At 43.6% G+C, this 18,170-nt stretch overlaps 1 protein-coding gene across 1 annotated transcript; it reads left to right on the top strand.

Annotated features, from left to right (window-relative positions):
- The first annotated feature begins 15,233 nt into the window (after positions 1–15,233).
- Positions 15,234–16,715, top strand: HRH1 (histamine receptor H1). Its single transcript, XM_028101541.2, has one exon. The coding sequence runs from the start codon at positions 15,252–15,254 to the stop codon at positions 16,713–16,715; it is 1,464 nt and encodes a 487-aa protein (XP_027957342.1). The 5' UTR covers positions 15,234–15,251.
- Positions 16,716–18,170: the final 1,455 nt, after the last annotated feature.

Below are 18,170 nucleotides of genomic sequence, written 5' to 3'. Positions count from 1 at the left end.
CTCTAAGTACGAGAGGGCAGCCACTCATTTGGGAGGGAGGGGAAGTTCTCTTTAAGTGTGAGGTAGTTCAGATCGTAATCATATCCTAAGGCCTTAGATTTTCTTTGAGTAAATACACACCCAAAAAAGAAGTTATTTAACTAGCACAGGGTTTCACCTGTGAGACTCACCTGTCGCTTCTGCAGTGCTTAGAGAGATCTAGACAGGACCACTTTCTTTTTGCTCTGTGACTCACTCCTACACTCCGGGAACTTTCTCTCTGGGAATTTAGCGAGTCTGTCCTTACATTTGCCAAAGGAAGCATCCAGGAGTAAGGTTTGCTGTCAGTCACTGGGGAGATGGTTGCTGTTGGTACTGGCCAATTAACCAGCAGGACAGAAAGTTCTTGGACCAACAAGGACACAGCCCCAGCTTTCCCAAAGGCACACTGGAACAGGGGGAGAAGTGGGAGTCTTACTCATGTTCCCCTCTCCAGCAGCATGGCCTAGCATAACACCTGGTACCGCGTTATTGCTTAATTAATAGTTCCTGAATATATTAATGAATTAGCATAGCATGAAACCCTGAAAATGGTCATGTTGGGTCAGCACTGTGATGTGTTAAAGAAAGAATTCTTCCATTCACTCATTCATCACTTACTGAGTTCCTCCTACCATTCAGCTTTGGGCTAAGCAATGCAGTCTTGGCTGCATCTGGAGAGTTTTCAAAAATCCTGATAATCAGATCACACTTCATACCAAGAAAATCAGAATCTTGTCTGAGGGTGGGAGCCAGACATTAGTATTTTTTTTATTTTTTTAAAGATTTATTTATTATTTATTAATTTGGGAGAGAGTGAGCCAGAGAGCACTAGCAGGGGCGGGGAGAGAGGGACAAGCAGATTCCCTGGTGAGCTGGGAACCTGACGTAGGGCTCGATCCCAGGACCCTGGCAGACGCTCAACTGACTGAGCCACTCAGGCGCCCCTAGGATTTTTTTTAAAACTCCCCATGGGATTCTAACATGCAGCCACGGTTAAGAACCTCTGGGCTAGGTTCTGGAATAATAGGTGACTATCATATTTCTCCTGCCCTTGTAAGGGTTAAAGTCTAAGTGAAGGATACCTGAATTCATTCATTCATTCAGTCAGTCAGTCAGTCAGTCAGTCAGTCAGAATACAGAGCATTAAATGCCTCAATAGAAATATGGGGGATGCCTGGGTGGCTCAGTCAGTTGAGGATCTGACTCTTGGTTTCAGCTCAGGTCATGATCTGGGGGTCGTGAGATAGATCCCTGTATCGGATTCCTCACTCAGTGGGGAGTCTGCTTGAGATTCTCTCTCTCCCTCAAATAAATAAATAAATCTTTAAAAAAATAGAAATATGGAAACAATACTGTGGGAACCCAGAGGAAGGAGAGCTTTGATGTAGCTAAAGATATAGGAAAGCTTCAAAGAGGAAGAAACTTTTAAGATGAGTTTTGTATGATAAACAGAAATTCAGGGGTGCCTGGCTGGTTCAGTCAGAAGAGCATGTGACTCTTCACCTTTGGATAACAAGTTTAAGCCCCCCATTGGAGGTAGATAACCTAAATAAATAAATAAATAAATAAACTTAAAAAATGGTAGGTCATCATCCTCCTTCCTTCTTTCTCTCCCTCCCTTCCCACCTTCCTCCCTTCTTCCTCTTTTCTTCCCATCTTCTTCTTAAAGATTTATTGAGGGGCGCCTGGGTGGCTTAGTCGTTAAGCAGCTGCCTTCGGCTCAGGTCATGGTCCCAGGGTCCTGGGATTGAGTCCCACATCGGGCTCCCTGCTCAGTGGGGAGTCTGCTTCTCCCTCTCCCCCTCCCCCTGCTTGTGTTCCCTCTCTCGCTATCTCTTTCTCTGTCAAAAAAATAAAATCTTTAATAAAAAAAATAAAGACTGATTGATTTTAGAGAGCATGCACAAGCAGGGGGAGGGGCACAGGGAGAGGGGAGAGAAAGAGAGAGAAAGAAGCAGACTCCTCAGGGAGCTCGGACCCTGAGATTATGATCTATGAATCAAGAGCTGGATGCTTAGCCGACTGAGCCACCCAGGTGCCTGGCTTCCTGTCTTCATTATCCACCTGTATCAACCATCCCCCTCTTTCTTCTTCTCATTCTTCTCACCTGGTTGTTGCGGGCAGACTCTGAAGTAGGCCCAGAAGGAGAGAATCATATACAAAAATGAGGTCCCCGCTCCAAAGGCACATCCTCTTCCAGGAGGAGGGAATAACATGTGCAGAGCCCAAAGGCTGAAAGAACCCGAGGGGTCTGGGACCAGTGACTTCATGTTTACTAGAGTAGAGTGGGTCAAACATGAAGGAAATATCATGCCAGCCGTCTAAAGGGTTTGAACTTTTCCTTAAAGGCATTTGGGAGCAAAATGATCTCGGGCAGTGCTTACCACATTTTAGGTGGTACCTGAAGTGACTATAAATTGTAAACAGTCGTGGCGTTGATTAATATTGACTCACATTGGTTTTCGATTCTTTTGATTACCCACAGGAGAGTCTCAATTTAGTGCTGGTAGATCTTTAATACCTATATTATAAGTACCCATGTTTTTGTTTTGTTTTGTTTTGTTTTGTTAATGAAGAGCCTTCCTCAAAATATCTGGCTAGAATTTAATCACCTTGTTTTGTTGTCATTGTATTTATTCTTATGGAAAGCTTCTATAGATGACAAAAAACAGATGACTGGCTTCTTATATGTTATAGTAAAATAAACTTAAGCTTTAAAAAAAGTAGATCTGTTAAAAATATATATAAAGGAAATGATGGCATAAGAAACACATAGATCCAGCAAAGATTATAATGCGAGTAGGTAAATAACTGGAGGAGAGATCCAATTCATCAATTTTCCTTCTATGGGTCATGCTTTTGGTGTCAAGTCTAAGTCCCCTTTGCTTAGCCCTGGACCCTGAAGACTTTCTCTGGGTTTTTCTAAAAGTTTTATGGTTTTACTTTTTACATTTAAGTCTGTGAACCATTTTGAGTTAATTTTCTTAGGTTCTGAGTGAGGTTTAGTTTTTTGCCTATGGATGTCCAACTGGTCCAGCACCATCTGTTGAAAATGTCCTTTCCCCAGTTAAATTGATTTTGCGCCTGTGTTAAAAATCTCTTGGGCATATTTATTATGCAGGCCTGTTTCTTGGTTCTCTATTCTGTTCCACTGTTCTGTGCCTACCCCTCAACCAATACTATAGTCTTGATTACTGCAGCTATGTAATAAGTCTTGAAATCGGATAGCCTGATTTCATTTTAATCATTTCATTTTTCTTTTGAAAAATCATGTAGCTACTCTAGTCCTTTGTCTTTCCATATAAATTTTAGAATGGTCTCATCCATATCTGTAAGACACCTTGCTGAGATTTGAACAGGAATTGCATTAAATCTGTACATCAATTTGGGGAAAGTTGACACATTTACTATGCTGAATTTTCTACTCCGTGAACACTGTATATCTCCCCATTTATTTAGATCTTTTATTTCTTTCATCAGCATTTTGTAGTTTTCAGCATACAAGTCTTGTACAAGTTCTTCTTCTGAGAATGTATTGATTTCCCTTCATTTCCTAAGGGTATTTTCACCGAGTGTGAGATTCTGGGTTGACATTTCTTTTCCTTTGGCTTCTGAAATATTGTGTCACTTCCTTCTCATCTCCACATTTTCTGATGAGAAATCTACTGTCATTCTCATTATAGTAAGGTGTTTTTCTCTGGCTTCTTTCAAGATTTTTTCTTTAAAGTTTAATTATTTGTTTATAAGTTTAATTATTATGTGTCCTGGTGTGGGTTTTGAGAGGAGGTTATCCTGTTTGAGGTTCACCCAGCTTCTTGATGAAGGTTTATGTCTCTTACCAAATTTAGGAAGTTTTCTTCCAGTACCTTTTCATCCGCACACTCTTTCCTGTCAACTTCCAGCACTATGCCTACATGAGTGTTAAGTCTTTTGTTATATAGTCCCACAGATCTCTGAGACTCTGTCCTTTTTTTTTTTTTAGCTTCCAGTCTATTTTCCTTCTGATTTTAAGTTTGGGTAATTTCTATTGTCCTGTCTTCCAGTCCACTGATTCTTTCCTCTGTTCCCTCCATCTTGATGTTGAACCCAACCATTGAGTTTTTATTTTAGTTACCAGATGTTTTGGTTCTAAAATTTCCATTTGGTTCTTCTTTTTTCTTCTATTTCTTTGCCCAGACTTTCTATTTTTTCCTTTGTTTCAAGGATGTTCCCATTTGCACATTTTAACCTTTTTATGGTTACTTTAAAGTGTTTGTTGGGTCATCCTTGCATCCCTGTCATCTTGGTATTGGTATCTATTGATTGCTTTAAGAAAAATTCTGTATGAGCTCTTCCCAGTTTTTCATATGAGAAATGATTTTCAACTGAAATGTGGGAATTTTAGATGGGCATTTGAGACTCTGGATCAAATATAAGTCTTCTCTTTTATCTGGTGTTATGAGACACTGCTCTGCCAGGGGAAACAGGAGGCAGTGGGATGAGGGTGTGCCACCACCTTATTACTTCCTGGTGGGGGTAGAAGTCCAGGTTCCCCCCTCAGCTTCTGTGACACCTGAAGGGGGAGGGGTCTTCATTACTCATGAGCAGCGATAAGTTCTGGCTCTCTACCAGGCCTCCGGGAATGACTCCCTGGCTGAGAGAGGTAGAGGTGCCTCCTTACTGCTCCCCATGTGGCCTCTATTGACTCTGGGGGGTGGGGTGCAGGGCTTATCTCTACCTGATGAGGATGAAAGTCCTTATTAGGTACCATAGGGACAACTCCCCAGCAGGAGGTCGGGTCACCTTGTATTCTGAGGAGGGCGGAAGTCTTGGCTCCACTCAGCCTCTGCTGGCCAGGATCAGAATGGGACTCTAGTGTTTTCTGTGGTGTTTGGCTGCAAGCAGACCAGTTTTAGTCTAAAAGTTTTCTATTTTGCTAGGCTGCCCCTTTTCTGGTCCTTTGGCTAGACGCAGCAGACTTTTGTTGGGGCTTTTTTATTTTTTTGTCTGTACCCATTAGTGTTCCTGAGCTGCCAACCTTTGTAGCTCAAAGGCTCAGATATATATATGGCCAAATAAAAACCCAGGGAACTCATCACTGTGTCATTCTTTGGGTCCTGGGATTCCTAGCTGGTCTGCCTTTGCCTCTCCACCTTTTAGAGTTGTCTTATGTTTGTTTTAAATATAGTGTTCAGGGTTTTTTGTTTTTGTTTTTGTTTTTTATTGTACTTAGCAGAAAAAATAGGGAAAAGTACCTGTACTCAGTCTTCCCTGAAACAGATGTCTCAGTATGTCTTCCCTGAAACAGATGTCTCCAGGTAGCCAAGGTTGAAAACCACTGATATAGGCCATGAATTCCATGAGTCCTGGGGTTGTGTTTATCTGTCACCTATCAGAACATCTCTGCCTGATGCCTCGATAAAGAGTTTTTGAATGGATGGATCGGTGGAAGGAAAAGAGGATGGACGGATGGTTGGATGGATGGATGGGTGGATTAATGGACGGATGGGTGGATGGATGGACGGATGGATGGGTGGATGGATGGACGGATGGGTAAATGAATGGGTGGATGGATGGACGGATGGGTGAATGGAGGGACGGATGGGTAAATGAATGCATACGAGAATGGAACGAGCAGCCAGACTGATTCACTCTCACCTATGCTCCTGTACACACATACTTCAGTCAGTCTAGAGACAAGCCTGGCCCCAGTACCAGTAGGAGGCTTGGCCAGCAGGTGGTGCCAAGGAGCCCCAGGGGTGATGCTGGGAGGACGGCTGCACAGTCAGGCAGGGGGTCACTTGACTGAAGGGGACAGATATTAAAGAGACTCCCAATCACCTAGGAGCTCTCTCTTGTAAACATCTCATCTGCCTCTCCTTTCTCTACCACCAGCTCTTTTATTTACTTCAATATCATACATAATTCTTTTTTTCTCAAGAAGGAAACAGTCTGGATAACTTTGATCTTTGAAAGTGCCTTTCTCAAGGCTTAATCTCCGGGGATTTGGAACAAAAATAAAACATTATTCATAGTGTCTTGAAATGATATGTGTGTATATGCTGGGCCTGGTGTTGTGTACAGTGTCCTTGTCAAATGTTAGCGCAGATGTTTGTAGTTCCAGTGCCATGAAATCTTTACTTGTATTTACTTCTCTTTCTTTCTTACTGTAGTGAAAAGGTGGGTGGGTTAGGGCAGGGGGTCTGAAGCCCCTTCAAATAGCCTAGAAGGCAGGTGTCACTTGGGCCATTAAGGGACTTGTTCTTCAGTCATCTTTGGATCTTAGTGCAGGATACCAAGCCCTATAAACTCCAGAAACCTGTTTCCACATCATTAAAATGGGGGTAAAAATAATTCCTTTATCATAACTGGCACTGTGAGGATTCAATGAAGCAACATGGAAACCCTCCCAGCCCAATGCTGGTATGTAGGAAGCCTTTGAAATACTATTTTTCTTCTCATTCGTTGCTTTTCAATGTCAGAGGGTAAGAGAGAATGGAGCTGGGCTTTTTATACTTCTTTTGTTTGCCATTTAGTGATAATTATCCTTCGGCTTCCCATTCCTGGCCTAATTGCAAAATCCCAGCCTGTCACACCAGGGGTGGGGCTTGGGAAGAGCAGATAAACAAGTCCAACCTCCCAAACTCTTAAGCCAAATTATAAAATGAGAGAGGATCATGGAAGCACAGGAGGAAAGAGTTGATGTAGCTAAGTCATGTCCACTCTTCCGCTGCTGAGGATTAAGAAGTTATATGTAACATCTCACTGTGCCCCCTCTACAAGAAACCATGTTATCTAAAACTTAGTTCCAGCTAAAGCTGTCTTTCTGCTAAGCGACTATTTTGCTTTTATTCAAATGACACTAGAATCTTGTAATTGATCCTGTTTTTCCTCTTTGCTCTGGCTCCTGGGAAGCTTAGAGTCAAAATTGTGACCCCACTCCAGTGGCTCTTTAGGATCTGCCCTTAGTTTCAGCCTTATTTCCCTAACGCCCCTTTATTTCCCTTAAAAAAAAATTCTAGTGCCTGGTAAGTATTTTAGGGAGCAATACAGGTTTTTAAAACAGACAGAAGTCTGGAAACCTAGACAGCCTCTTGCTTGGACCACTGAATTTCTTTCTTTCTTTCTCTCTCTTTCTTTCTTTCTTTCTTTCTTTCTTTCTTTCTTTCTTTCTTTCTTTCTTTCTTTTTTTGACTATAATCTATATACCACAAAATTCACCCATTCTGAGTAAATCATACAATTCAATTATTGTTAGTAAATGTCCAGAGTTGTATAATCATCATCAGAATTCAATTTTAAGACATTGCCATCACTCCCAAAGACTCCTTCCTGTTTCCACCCCCTGTCTCAGGCAACTACTAATCTACTTTCTGTCTCTATGGATCTCGTATTCTGGACTTTTCCTGTAAATGGAATCATACAATGTGTTGCCTTTTGTGTCTAATTTCTTTTACGTGCACGATGTTTTTGCAGTTCATCCATGCTATAGCATATATCAGTACTTTGGGTTTTTTTTTAATTGCCAAAAATATTGCATGGCATGGATATGCCATATTTTGATTATCCATTCATGAGTTGATGAATATCTGGGTTGTTTCCACATTTTGGCTATTATCAATAATACTAGAAACATTCACACAGAAATTTTTGTGTGGATGTATATCTTCCACTCTCTTGAGTAGATATCTAGGTATAGAATCACTGGTTATTGTGGTAACTCTATTTAACTGTTTGAGGAACTGCTAGACTTTTCCACAGTGGCTGCACCATTTTACATTCCCACCAGCAGTACGGGAGGGTCCTAATTGCTCGACATTCTCATCGATGCTTATTATTGTCTGTCTTTTAAAAGTATAGTCATCCAGTGGATGTCAAGTGGTATCTCACTGTGGTTTTGATTTGCATTTTCCTGATGACTAATGATGTTGAGCATCTTTTTATGAGCTTCTGAGCCATTCTTATACCCTCTTTGGTGAAACACCTCTTCAGATCCTTTGCCCATTTTTAAATTGGGTTATTTGTCTTCTTACTATTGAGTTGGAAGAGTTCTTTACACATTCTGGATACATCAGACATATGATACAGCAGATATATGAGGTACAGATATTTTCTCCCATTCTGTAGCTTCTTACTTTCTTCTTACTTTCAAAAGTGGTGCTTTTTGAAACATAGGAGTTTTGGGATGCCTGGGTGGCTCAGTCAGTTAAGCATCTGCCTTTGGCTCAGTTCATGATCCCAGGGTCCTGGGATCGAGTCCCACATCGGCTTCTTGTTTAGCAGCGAGCCTGCTTCTTGCCCTGCTTGTGCGCTCTCTCTCTCTGACAAGTAAATAAGTAAAATCTTAAAGAGAGAGAGAGAGAGAGAGAAACACAGGAGTTTTAAATTTTGACAAAGTCCAACTTAATTTTCTCCTTTATGGGTTGTGCCTTTGGCGTTGTGTCTGAGAAATCTTCAGTTAACTCAAGATCTCAAAGCTTTTCTCCTGTGATTTCTTCTGATAGTTTTAAGACTAAGTTTAGCTGTTATGTTTAGGACTCTCGTCAATTATGAGTTGATTTTTGTGTATGGTGTGAGGGGGAAAGGTCTAGATGCGTCTTTGCCCGTGGAGAGGTCGGTTATTCCAGCACTTGGCATTTGTCCCCGGCCTCATTACATCCCTTCCTCTACTTCAGTGTGCCTACATATGAGCAACACTGCCCCTCAGTGGCAGCCACAGGCCCCCCCCCTCCCCCACCTTTCTTGTCACTTCAGTTCATGAGACCAATAGACTGTCTTGGCTGCACAACCGCCATCCCAGTTTTCCAGAAGAGAGAATGGGACTTAGCCCTTCTGGGTCAGATAATATCCTCCAGTCCAATCACATGACTAGGATCAGGTTTACATGGTATAAATTTGGCTGCCAGGGTCTACCCCTAGCTGGATGATGGTTCTCCGAGAAGGAAGCTTGTGAGTTGGGCAGATTCCCCAAAAGGAGTCTATCCCAGGGTCGTTATCTTGTATGCAACATTCCAGATTCCCTATGAACTAGCTTGACATTTCCAGCTCGGAGCTCACAGGTCATGTCCTCAAAATTTGTTTTTTCTTGACCTGTGTTCAGTTGTTCAAGAAAACAAAACAACTAAATAAGTGACATTATAAAAACTAAAAGATTCCATGTAGAAATCCAGCTTTTATGCTTCATTAAAAAAAATAGGCAGATCTGGGCCTGCAGCGGTTGGTGGCGTCTGAGCTAGAGCTGTCCTCTTCAGACAGAATATACTCTCCAGCTTGCCCCAGTCCCCGCCACTCCCTCTCGCTCCACACTCAGTCCCCTGTTCTTATTAGCTTTCCCTCCTTGACTCTGTAGAAAGTGTATCTCCACCCCCAGAAAAATCTTCAGGGCCACTCTCTGCCCACAAGGACATCTACCTCCTGCATCTTACCCAGAGGCTAACTCTTAACCCAGCACTGCCCTACATTCAAAATCAGGCATGTTCCTGCCGCACCAGGTTCATAATGGGATTTTGCTACTTGCAGTCTGCTCTCTGCACCACAGCCAGTGGCATTGATAAGCCTGGGCATCTTATGGAAATTATCCCTTGGCCACACTCAGTGAGAATATGCAATATTTGGGGTACTTTCATGCATGGCACCTCCCTCTCAGAATTAGAGCAAAGAAACTAATGTTCAGACTTACTTGACTAAAATAAACATCCAATGCAAATGATTCGGAGGGTAGAGCAGTTTGGAAGGAGGAGTGGTGGGTGAGGCAATTTAGAATGTATCAAGAAAGGAATCCCAAACTCTCACTTTTCACTAAAGAAAATAAAAGGTGTGCTAAGAATGTGGAAGACCTTTCCTTAAAAAATTTTTTTCCAATGGAATAATCTATTTTATTTTGTTCTAAAAAATGAATGCAGGGTGCCTGGGTGGCTCAGTCGTTAAGCGTCTGCCTTCAGCTCAGGTCAGGATCCCAGAGTCCTGGGATCGAGCCCTGCATCGGGCTTCCTGCTCAGCGGGAAGCCTGCTTCTCCCTCTCCCACTCCCCCTGCTTGTGTTCCCTCTCTCGCTATCTCTCTTTCTGTCAAATAAATAAATAAAATCTTTAAAAAAAATGAATGCAGTTAGGTCTTATTTTCCCTGTTATAAAACTGAGATGCTCTCATTGTTGATATCTTGGGAAGTGCCAAAGATAATAAACATCACCCACCACCCAGAGGAAACCACTGTTAATATAACATAACAAAGACTCACCCTTATGCTAAACCTGGTAACAGAATTAACATCATCCTGGATAAACAACATCTGTTGTAAATTTAATTTCATGGTAAGCATTTTTCCATATTGCTAATGGTGCTCCATAAATGTGATTATCAGTGACTGCATGATATTCTATTCTGTAGCTATCCATAATATATTTAGTTCCCAGATGTTAGATTTCTTTCCTTTCATCGCCTGTCATAAATGATGTTGCAATAAGCATCCTTGTGCATAAATCTGTATTCATGTTTTGGATTACCATGAGAGAAATTTCCAACAATAAAGTTTCCAGGAAAAAATAGAAAAGTTAAATGAAGGTTATTAATATTCATCAATAGCATAAATCTTACCTCCAGTTTTTGTTGGTGTAGACATCTTTGTTGAAAAATAAGCCTACACCTTTTGCAGTTAGATCCTTCTTCCTGTGTGTCCTGTTGCTCTTCATTTGTGTCTCCCTTTTTCAGAGCCCATCCAACGAACATCCGTTGAGCATCCCTCATGTACCTGCCCAGCACCAGCATGGGAGAATGGCAATGAATGAAAAGGAGTGGGCCCTGCCATAAAGGAGGGATTGTCTCCTTGATGGCCATGAGTGCCTCACGTCGGAAACAGAAATAGTGGACACTTTTTCCATGCCCCAGAGGTGCTCCCTGTTTAGTTAGGGAAAATCAGATAAGCTGATTAAGAATGATAAGCTGGGTGATATCAAGGGGAAAGTTAGAAGCGTTGTGGGGACACAGAGGGGAGCAACTAAGAGCTTCAAGGCGAATGGTGCTCCATGAGGGGAAAACAGCACAAGGAGAAGCACAGAGGTGTAAAAGAGCTTTCTTACACCTTGTCCCCTAATGCCTTCCCTGACTCATCATTCCAACAATTCCCTCCCAATTCCTCAAACTCAGATCTGTACTTTTATTCTTCCTTTTCTTCATCCTTAAATTCCTCTTCTTTCCTCCTGGTGAACTTCTTCTTCTTCTTCTTTTTTTTTTTTTTATTCATGAGAATCAGAGAGAGAGAGAGAGAGAGAGAGAGAGAGAGAGGCAGAGGCAGAAGGAGAAGCAGGCTCCCCACTGAGCAGAGAGCCTGATGCAGGGCTTGATCCCAGGACCCTGGGATCATGACCTGAGCCGAAAGCAGACGCCTAACCATCTGAGCCACTCAGGCGCCTCTCCTGGTGAACTTCTATTCATCCTTCAAAGCCCAGCTCACACATCACTCCTTCTCCAATGTTCTTCTTGCATGCCTCCCATGATGGAGAACTTACTATCTATCAAGGCAATTCATTGCATTGTTAGATAACATCTATTTTTAGAAAGTCCTTTTTTACCTTGAGCATAAAGCTGTATTCTTTGGCAGTTCGAGGTGTTTATTCTTCAGTTAGACCTGTAGTTCTCAACTGAGGATCATTTTACCTCCCAGTGGATATCTGGCAATGTCTAGAGATATTTTCGGTTGTCAGAACTGGGAAGAGGGGGAGGATGCTACTGGCACCTAGCAAGCAGAGACCAGGGATGCTGCTAAACAGCCAACAATGCACAGGACAGTCCTTCACAACAAAGAATTATCCAGTTCAAAATGTCAATAGAACGAAGGTTGAGAAATAGATGGACTCAGGTTTGAATCTTGACTTCACCAGTCTCTTCCTAGCTGTGTGACCCTGAGTTGGTTGCTTCACCTCTCTGAGCCTGAGTTGACCATTTCCTCATCTCTACCTTGGGGATCATCACAAGACCTCCCTATGGGCTTGTGGTAGGCATTTAATAACGGATATCTGAAAAGCCCACGGCTTGGCTCCTTACTGCCGTAGCTGTTCCAGTCAGTATTCCCAAGGATGTGGAAGAAACGTTGACTACCTTTGTTTACTTGCTGGCACTTGGGCCTGATTGGATTAGACTATTTGTAATCACTCTGGAAAAGGTCCTGCTGCAGCTAATGGTTTTGGAATGGAGCCATTGCCTTAATTCAAAAATGATGGCTTGCTTGTGCACTCGAACCTCTTCGAGAAAAGGAATTCATTTCTGCCTGTCACTCGGTCCTCATTACCTGGGGATTAGCAGAGCTTTCCCACCCCACCGCCTCAAATGACCCTCCCAACAGCCCAGGGAGAGAGGTAATGATGTTTTCCCTACTTTACAGGTAAGGAAATTCAAGGCCTGGCTGTTTACCCAAGCTCCACACAGCCCAAGTGGCAGAGCTGGGGTGAGAACCCTCTTCTTCTATCACCTGTTCTCTAGGTACACAGTGCTATAAAAAATCTACAGGTGCCCGCTTTTCTTCTCCAACTGCCCTGTCCAAAGTGCCTCCTCTAGCTTCCATTCTCTCTTCTCGGAGCACACCCATCACCCACACCATCTCTGTAGGCTTGGCCTTGATCCCAGAGAGAGCACCTCAGAACCTGCTGGGAAATGGGCAGCCGGAAGGGAGCATGGCCTCCTGTGTAGCATGAGGTGCAGTGAGGATCCCTGTCCCCACACAATTCCCACACTCAATCTGACGTCCCTTTGGCATTTATAGAGGGAGAAACATTCAACGATCTGCTTTTCCAAAAGGCAGATACCCGAGGGAGGGAAGAGCACCTTACATGAGTTACCTCACCAGGTGGGGCATGTTCGGGGATTGGATAAGAAGACCAGAGAGCAGGAATGGCATATGGGGCCTGTGACCCTGGCAGCCACACAGACCCTGTGCTCAGGAGGGCCCCTGTCTCGGTTTCCTGTTCTGCTGTTGCCATCTTGAAAGTTTTAATAATTGTTTAATTTTTAATTTTGCATGGGGCCCCGCAAATTACGTAGCCAGTCCCGAGCTGGATATGAGGTCACTGTGGACCTGGCTGCTCCTGCCGCTCTTTTGGGGGCCTGCCTTGTGGCGCCCACTCTTTGGGGTTCCCTCCGGCTTCCTCCTCTTTCCCTGATGCCCCGACCACCCCCACCTCGCCCCGCCCCGCATTCCTCAGGAAAGGCAGCAGATGGGGGTTGTGGTTGCCTTTCCAGGAATCCTTCCCAATTCCATGGCTTCAGAGGATAAAAGTGGATCCTCTTGCTTCTGAAGCAGCTCACTGAGCTGAAGGGAACCTTTCACCAGTAAATAGCTGTTGAATGAGTAAGTTCTGAACTGAGATGATTCGTGGCATCTGCCTCTCACTCACTCACTCATCCATTTAACGAATATGTATTGATCGTTTGCTTTGATGTTTATGCAAACTAACACGGCGGAGCTACAGAGGAGAACATGTGATAAGAAATTGAGCTTAACAGTGGTAGGTGAGGAGGATAAATGTATATATGCTACGTTAATTTCCCCCAACATCTTCCTATGAAAATTATTGATAAAATAGAAAAGTTGGAAGCATTGTACAGTGAACACCCATATATCTACCGCCTGGGTTATAAATTAACATTTTGCTCTTCCTGCTTTATTTTATGTCTGTTCCTTTATCCCTTCTTCTAACCAACTACCCACCCAACTTGTTTTTTGATTCATTTCAAAGTGAGCTGTAGACCTCAGTAGATTTCACCCCTAAACACTTACTATGGGACAGTAATTTTTAGTTCAATGATCTCAATTCAATTGTCACAACTTTTCTTTTTTAGTCAAAAAGGAAAAAAATCAATGATTTTTATATTAAAAAATCATTTTCTGTCACATTGTTGAATGACAAATAGTATATGCAGAGTGAAAAGAGATTCTCAATCCCCTTCTGTGTGCAATGAGGCAAAGAGAGAAATGAGAAAATAGAACTTTCCTCAAGGCAACAAGGAGGAAAAGAGAAACGAGACACATCCGTAGCAGAGGGTGGTTGGAGCTACCTTGAGAAGAGCAGCCTGTGGGAATCTTTAGGGGAACTGCTTCCTGCTTTCTCCCACCCAAAATCAAAAATAAAACGGAGATGAACTTCCCTAGGCTCTTTCCTCCTTCCTGGGATGGCTGCGGACTATTCCAAGGGGTGTGAGCTTGGTCAGGGCTGAAGGTGAAGCTGTGAGGTGCTGGTTTGGGATGTGGAAGTGGAGAAAGAGACAGGCTGAAGCTGCTGTAGGTTTGGGGGCTATTATCCTCACAGAGCTGATGGCTGGGGCCGACAGGGGTGAGTAGGGAAGGCTCTCGGGCAGACAGTGGAGAGTGACAGAATCAGAGAGCAGGACTGGGTCATAAGAGGAGAAGGCGATGCTGTTCAGAGGAGGCATACTGGAAGAAGCCGGAGGGTTGCTCTGATGGGCAGTTCAGAGCTGGAGGAGAATATGAAAATATACCCAAAGCAGGATTCTAAACAGGATACCTGGAAAAGCCTTTAGAGATCACCTGCGCCACCTTTCATTTCTGACCTGTGAGAAAACAGCCTGAGAGATCACTCAGAATATCAGTGGCAGAGCTGGGGCAAAATCAGTGCTATCCACATGATGCTTTTCCAACAAAGTAACTCAAGGGTTCCTCCCACAAGGATCAAATGCCGTAGGGTCTTGCTTTTTATCTGAAAAAAAAATCATACAAATTTAGTTTTCTTCTTAAGAATTTATCTGGCTTTGTCTTATATGAAAGTAGTTTGTTTTTGCTAAATTTTTAAGAGAGATTTACACTCTGCTAGGGCTTCTCAGTTTTCTTCAAACTAGAGTGCCATATCCGGTGTAGACCAGTCATAGTGCAGTCCACCTTCCCAGAACACATGCAACATGGGACTTATACAAACTTTGCCTTGCTTTTGCCCAACTCCCTGACTAGAATGTAAACTCCATGAGGGCAGAGATTTTTGTTTTGTTCACTGCTATATTCCCAGTGCCCAGAACAATGCCAGGAATTCACTAAATAGTCATTGAATGGGTGAAGAAATGAATGACTAAGGAAGAAGGGGATATAGACTGTCGGTAACCAGCAGTATCTACTGCCCCGAACAGCACACAACCCCAGTCAGATCACCTTGATGGTACCAAGTGACTCTACTGATCTCCAAGGCTCTGACCTTAATCCTTGTGTCTTTCTTCCCAGGGAGGGAGCCACAGCTGGAGGCTGCTCTTGTGCCAATGACCCTTCCCAATTCTTCGTGCACCTTCGAAGACGAGATGTGCAAGGGGAACAAGACCACCATAGCCAGCCCCCAACTCATGCCCCTGGTGGTGGTCCTGAGTGCCATCTCCTTGGTCACAGTGGGACTCAACCTGCTGGTCCTATATGCTGTGCGGAGTGAGCGGAAGCTACACACCGTGGGGAACCTGTACATTGTCAGCCTCTCTGTGGCAGACCTGATCGTGGGAGCTGTTGTCATGCCCATGAACATCCTCTACCTCCTCATGTCCAGGTGGTCCCTGGGCCAGCCTCTCTGCCTCTTTTGGCTTTCCATGGACTACGTGGCCAGCACAGCATCCATTTTCAGTGTCTTCATCTTGTGCATTGATCGCTATCGCTCTGTCCAACAGCCCCTCAGATACCTGAAATATCGTACCAAGACCCGAGCATCAGCCACCATCTTGGGGGCCTGGTTCCTCTCCTTCCTGTGGATTATTCCTATTCTGGGATGGCATCACTTTATGTCACAGTCCTCGGGACACCGGGAAGACAAGTGTGAGACAGACTTCTATGATGTCACCTGGTTCAAGATCTTGACTGCCATCATCAACTTCTATCTGCCTACCTTGCTCATGCTCTGGTTCTACGCCAAGATCTACAAGGCTGTACGGCAACACTGTCAGCACCGAGAGCTCATCAATGGATCCCACCCTTCCTTCTTTGAAATTAAGCTGAAGCCAGAGAACCCCAAGGCAGGGGCCAAGAAACCAGGGAAGGAGTCTCCCTGGGAGGTTCTGAAAAGGAAGTCAAAAGATGCCAGTGGTGAGCCTGTCTTGAAGCCACCATCCCAAGTCCCAGGGGAGATGAAATCCCCAGGTGTCTTCAGCCAAGAGGAGGACAGAGAAGTGGACAAACTCCAGTGCTCCCCACTTAATATTGTGCAGGTGCAAACTGAGGCAGAGGGGAGTGGCAGGAGTTATGTAGTTTTCAACCAGAGCCAGAGCCCGCTTGGGATGGATGAACAGAGCCTGAACATGCATGGGGCCAATGAGATGTCAGAGGATCAGATCCTAGGTGATAGCCAGTCCTTCTCCCAGACAGACTCAGACACCCCCACAGAGTCAGCATCAGGGAAAGGTAAACCTAGAAGTGGGTCTAGCACAGGCCTGGATTACATCAAGTTCACTTGGAAGAGGCTCCGTTCACATTCAAGGCAGTATGTGTCTGGGCTGCACATGAACCGAGAACGGAAGGCTGCCAAACAATTGGGTTTTATTATGGCGGCCTTCATCCTTTGCTGGATTCCTTACTTCATCTTCTTCATGGTCATTGCCTTCTGCAAGAGCTGTTGCAATGAGCATGTGCACATGTTTACCATCTGGCTGGGCTATATCAACTCCACGCTGAACCCCCTCATTTACCCCTTGTGCAATGAAAACTTCAAGAAGACATTCAAGAAAATTCTGCACATTCGCTCCTAAGGGAGGCAACAAGAGGATGCAAACAAAGCAATGTTCCTGAAGAAAATGGAGGATGAAGGCCTGTGAGTTACCAGGCACCTGGGCTTTCTGGAGTCAAAAGAATAGTCTTAAGGACTAGTAACTTGGAAAGTTCTTAGGCACCATTGGCAGAACAGCAGATGGCGGTGGTCAGCAGATAGATTGTGTACTCTGAGCAGAGAGCAGGATATTTCCAAGAGAATCAGATCTGGATGAGTTCTCCTGCTCCTCAGGAAATGTGGGAGCCTCAGACTCTCATTGTAATTCAAGCTTGCAGACTGGAATTAATTGGAAACCGAAGGGACACGTGGGGAGAGTTTCACTGCTGAATTAGACGGAACTCTTAAGCCTTCCTGGAATGGAGTTATAGGACTGTGTAGAGACCTTACGTATGCAGATAGATGCTGTCTCCTTCCAGGGGTCACATTGATAGGCATGACAGCAATTTCATCGTAACTGTCATTTCTCAGAACACCTCTCCTCTGAGCCCCTTCTACAGCTTTCTCCAGAACCAGTGTCTGAACCACCTTGGAAATTCTGCCTTATTATTTCTCATTCACGCATATCTTAGAGTTAGTAGGAAATTATGCAGCTTGTACGTTCACTGTTTTCAACCCCCAATTCCTTTTGACTAGTAACAAAAAAATGATAAAAGATGCCCTCAAAGAGGAAAAGGGTATTTTTTAATGGTTGCAAAATAAAAACAAACAAAAAAATGGGAATGGGGAGAAGAAAGCCATGTTTCTTGAAGGCTGGGTCATGTTTATCTCATTGAAGCTCTATGACACTCCACAGAAGGAGGATGGTGTTACTAGAGGAGCAAATTGAGGTGTGGCGAGGTGAAATAAGGTGCCCACATCACATAGTTGGAATGAAAACCCGGTGGGGTTCCAGCTCATTGTCACATGTTACCTCCAAAAGGCAAAAAGTTGTCCTGTTAATTATACAACACACACACACACACACACACACTATTCCTGAAAGTGGTGACAATTCTCAAAATGATGTGTTGAGAGAAGGAATGGCTGACACAGAATATGCCTGAGGCTGCAGAGGGTGATACTTTGAAGGCACAGTGTGCATTCTTATCTGTGAGTTCTGCTGTGTTTGTTGAAGAAAAGTCATCATGTTCTTTTATAGTCACATTTTTTCAGTAAAAACTAGCAAAGGCATGGGAACATCCAGTTTTCCTTGGGTTTATATTGCAGTCTGGTTGTGATTTATATTTTAAAACTTAATGCCAAAGTGTCATATATGTAGAAAAATGAAGTGTGTGTACAAGCTGATATTTTGTCTCTTGTGTTCCTGTTCGCATGATCTGTTAAAATGACAGATTTTTACCTACCTAAAATATGATATTTGAAACTATACTAAGTTTGATTTATTTAATTCTACCTTTCTGAGTCTTTTCAACTGAGAAGATGTATTGAAATGTAC

The sequence above is a fragment of the Eumetopias jubatus genome, unplaced genomic scaffold (genome assembly GCF_037043125.1).
Source record: "Eumetopias jubatus isolate StellerSeaLion01/CBP00866 unplaced genomic scaffold, mEumJub1_p1.0 scaffold_1, whole genome shotgun sequence".
Taxonomy (NCBI): Eukaryota; Metazoa; Chordata; class Mammalia; order Carnivora; family Otariidae; genus Eumetopias; species Eumetopias jubatus.
The sequence above is the reverse complement of the archived record's forward strand: the minus strand, read 5'-3'. Positions and strand labels throughout refer to the sequence as shown.